General features: G+C 43.4%; 1 protein-coding gene across 2 annotated transcripts in view; it reads right to left on the bottom strand.

The window, feature by feature from the left end:
- Positions 1-6: 6 nt before the first annotated feature.
- LOC116399212 (alpha-1,3-mannosyl-glycoprotein 4-beta-N-acetylglucosaminyltransferase B-like) overlaps positions 7-4,335 on the bottom strand; it is a 43,547-nt gene continuing 39,218 nt past the window's right edge. Inside the window, exons 5-7 of one of the 2 annotated variants that reach the window (XM_031876177.1) lie at positions 2,582-2,628; positions 903-1,262; positions 7-820 (exon numbers count right to left, since the gene is read on the bottom strand). In XM_031876177.1, coding sequence (XP_031732037.1) covers positions 935-1,262; positions 2,582-2,628 — 375 coding nt within the window. In that variant the 3' untranslated portion in view covers positions 7-820; positions 903-934. Of the gene's footprint in view, positions 1,263-2,581; positions 2,629-4,335 lie in introns of both variants that reach the window. The other variant, XM_031876176.1, reaches the window with a different exon arrangement.

Genomic DNA, 4,335 nt, shown 5'->3' on the forward strand with positions numbered 1-4,335 from the left:
GTTTAACAGCTCCCCAGGCGTCTGTCAGCCTGTCATGGCTATTTCATGAGGCTCTGAACCATACTGAGCTAGCTAACACCACACACACACCTCTCTGATTACTGGAGCTGATAAATCTCACACGCAGGTAAAACAGTGAGTGACTGTGTGTGTGTGAGAGTGTGTGTGTGTGAGAGTGTGTGTGTGTGTGAGAGTGAGAGAGAGAGCGCTTTAGTTATGATAAACTGCAGTTACTTAAAGTTAGAGTCAGTTTTTCAGGTTTAAGTAAAACTCAACAAACTCTGAAACTTATAAACTGACTTTGAGTGAAACAACTTGTTTGTTAATTATTGTTTCATTCAAACATCAAGAGAGGTTGAAGCAGAAAGGACTACCAGCCGGGCAACATGAGCACATGAGGTCCGCAAGGGCCCCATGATCCGCAAGGGCCCCATGATCCGCAAGGGCCCCATGATCCGCAAGGGCCCCATGATCCGCAAAGACTCTGTGGTCCCAAAAGGCCCCGAGGTCTCCACAGTCTCCACTGAATCCGTTAGGGAGACACTAAGGTGGGTTTCCCCATCTTGTAGCCTTGTCTTGTAGAACTTGTCCCTTGTGTCGAAGTCTAATTTACACATTGATGAAGACCATGAGGTGCGGTTGAAAGCCCCTCAGGAAGCGACCACGAGTGGAAACACACCAATTAAAACTCACTCTAATAGTTTTCTTCCTCAGTTCTTATAGTTTCACTTGAAACCCGTCTACTTATGAAGGGTTTCTCTGTTAACCAGCTTTAATGAGCTCTGCTCATAAATCTAATGAGCTCCTGCTGCGTTACAACCTGCTTCATGTTGGGAAAGCATTCAAACAGATTTATGAAAGTAGATCAAAATAGAAATAAAGATGAATGAATGCGTTACAACCTGCTTCATGTTGGGAAAGCATTCAAACAGATTTATGAAAGTAGATCAAAATAGAAATAAAGATGAATGAATGATTTAAAGCTGCTCAGTGATGTTCTTCGTACTTTACAAACAGCTGCTGAGGGGAAGAAATAACACTGATGATCCACTTCTTTTGTTATTAAAAACAGACTTTTATGGTGAAAGAGGAGTTTCCTGTCCTGAAGCCACACACACACACACACACACACACACACACACACTAACCTGACTCTCTCCTTTGGGTCTCCGAAGGACTCCCGGAGTCGAGAGAAGTCGGGGTAGAAGTGGACAGACGGAGAGACGACCTCCAGAAGACCCGACTGAATCTCTGCTGGAAAACTGAGACACAAAGAAGAAGAAGTTACTGTCACGGCTCCGCTGTGACTCCAGCTCGTTCTTGGTGTCTCCCCTCTGTTCTCTGTGTGTGTGTGTGTGTGTGTGTGGGGCATGGGCGCGGCTTCCATCACCCGGCACCTGGGCTCATCTCCGCACCTGCCGGCAATCAGACCTTCAATCACATGCAGCTCAAGTACCCCGGCTTCCTTCACTCTCATCGGCAGATTGTTTCGTCAGCTCAGTGGTAGCTACGACCTCGGCCCGCTGAGTTTTTCCTCTACTGAGAGTTTGTTGAACTTCGCTTATCTGAGATTACGACTAACTTGTCTTTTCCTTGTGCATCAAGATCCCGGTGCCCACGCCGCCTCACCTTCCTACCTGCGTTCTCCGCCGGCTCTACGAACAACTCAATAAAACCTATTTCCTTCATACGCTGCCGTCTCGGTGTCTGCTTATGGGTCCGGGATAACCAACCGTAACAGTTACTTTATTATTCTTTTATTTTGTAATAGTACATCATATTGTCAAATGTGACACAATGTGCTTGATGTCAGGACAATAAAGTTAATTGAAACTGAGACAAACAATGTAAAACACAACATGAACTTCACTGTAAACAGAGAGAGAAGAAGAAGGAGAGAGGAGGATGTAGAGAAGAAGAGTGTTAACAGCAAAAGAGAGAGGGAAGGGAAGGAAGAAGAGAAGGAAAGGAGAAGTAGGTAGATAGGAAAGAAAAGGGGATGGAAGGAAAGATGTAGGTTAGAGAAAGATCTGTAAATGAAACGTAAACGAAGGGAAGAAAAGAAAGAAAGAAAGGGTAAGAGAAGGAAACAAGGATGGGAAATAATAGGAAAGAGGAGGAGGAGGCAGTAGAGGATGGAGTTAGGATGTAGTGAAGGAAAGATGGAAGAAGAAGGAGGTGGGGAAGGAAAAAAAAAAAAATCACACTTGATCTTTGTGCAGCTGGAACTGTTCGTCCAGCAGGCTGAGTGTGTGTGTGTGTGTGAGTGTGTGAGTGTGTGTGAGTGTGTGAGTGTGTATGTGTGTGAGTGTGTGAGTGTGTATGTGTGTGTGTGTGAGTGTGTATATGTGTGAGTGTGTGAGTGTGTATGTGTGTGTGTGTGAGATACATTAATCATGCTCTAACATGCTGCACTTTGACTGCATGCCATGAACAATGGCTCACACAGCTGTTCACGCATAGCAGCGATCAAAGGCTACCGTGTACACGCACACACACACACACACACAGGAGGTGGAGAGTCTCCTCCAGGGCCTGTTGCCGTAGAAACGGCATCCCATCATGCAGGTGGACAACTTACAGGCGCTTCAGGTTGTCTGCTACACTGCTGGCGTACTGCTGGTCGGCCTGAAGACACAAAACACAAAGACAACTGCTTTAGGTTCTTTATATTTAACATGAACACAGACGTCGCCTTCAGGACCTGGAGGTGCTTCGGTTTGGTGGCCACACTCGGTACTGCAGGTCATGTGATTAACCTTTATAGCCCTAGCCCTATTTTTAGGCCTCTGCTCGAAAATTGCATACCCATACTTAAAAGACTGTAAATCTGAAACTACAAGGTCTATTTTAATAATTTCGATGGTTTAATACAGGTAAAACTTGTGAGAGACTTGTTCAGATGTGTAAAGATGTGTATATGTTACTGGTTAATAGTGAATGAAGATGCACACAGCTCAAATTGAAAAGTTTCAGGTTCGCCTGAAAAAAAGCACTTTTATTGAAAATATTTATTTTAAATAATGCAGATTGAAGCCTAAAAATACAGTCATAGCACAACAGGTTTGTGGTCTCCACAAGCACATTTTACTTAGATTGAGTGAAGCAGGCCAGCATAAATGAGGTCTGAGTACAGAGTCAAGAGTCAAGCCGAATTCTCATTTTAGGAACCGGCTTTTGCGCTGCTCTATTCAAATTGTATATACTATATAACTACGTATTAACTATATATTCACTTGCTTTATCACTAAGAGTGTTCAATACATCGTAATAAAGCAGTTTGGCATCATTTTCAGCCATGTTCAGCTCTCATGTCTCTCCTCCATAAAAAAATCTCCTCTCAGTCAGTGTCTATCTCGGCCTTTGTAAGGCCTGTGATTGGCGGATTTCATCATGTGACACCTTGTTGAAAACTGCTGGCCATTTCCTCATAGAAGGTGCCAGCACGTTCATTTCAATGCAGAGAGAGAGAGTGGGGAGAGGGTCTATTTTCGCTGCATCGGATTTCAATGGATTACCTGCGTTTTTCGGCACGAAAATCAGCCAAAAGGTATGCTGACTTTCAATTTTGTTTCTGGAGAGCAGTGTGTTTGTTGGCTTTGTTCATGTAACTTTTGAATGGTTTGACGGAGGTGAATTTGGAGACGTTGTGTCAACGCCGTATCGAGCTCTTGTGCGGAATCATCCATCCGCCATGATCGCTGCCGGCTTTGTGATGAAAGATGAAAATCGGGTGCACAGTTCGCCGATTTTTTGGAGAAAAATCCGTGATTTTGTGATAAATCTTCTAGTTTATTGAATTAGTTTGTGTATAACTGTGTATAATTGTGTAAAATGGCTGGTATGATGATTTTGCCGAGACTTTTTTTGTTAATTCGGTATTTAATATGTCTGGAGCATTTTTGATATTTCTTGATGAAAAGTCCATTCGGAACCACGGTACCACCCGAAACGGTCTCGCTCGAACCCCAAATGGGGCTTCAAAACAAACTTCTGTCTTCAGAGGAAACAACTTAGCTAGGTTAAGAAAAGTCCGTGAAATAGTTATGTTCAGGAAAAGATTGTATAATACTTTGTTCATTGAGATGGTTGTTTGGGTTAAAATAACGACAGAAGTGGCGTTACTTAAGTACATCAGTGAACGCTGACTTCTTGTTTCACACACGGCACAAACAGTGATCTCCTGGCTGAAAGGTTTTTACTGTCTTTAAACTTCCTGGTTCATGATGACATGGATTACTTAAAAAACCTATGGCGTTCATTACCGTCAGTGTGTTGAAGCCACAAAACACACACACACACACACACACACACACACACACACACACACACACA

The sequence above is a fragment of the Anarrhichthys ocellatus genome, unplaced genomic scaffold (assembly GCF_004355925.1).
Source record: "Anarrhichthys ocellatus isolate YVR2014 unplaced genomic scaffold, GSC_Weel_1.0 scaffold105, whole genome shotgun sequence".
Classification (NCBI taxonomy): Eukaryota; Metazoa; Chordata; class Actinopteri; order Perciformes; family Anarhichadidae; genus Anarrhichthys; species Anarrhichthys ocellatus.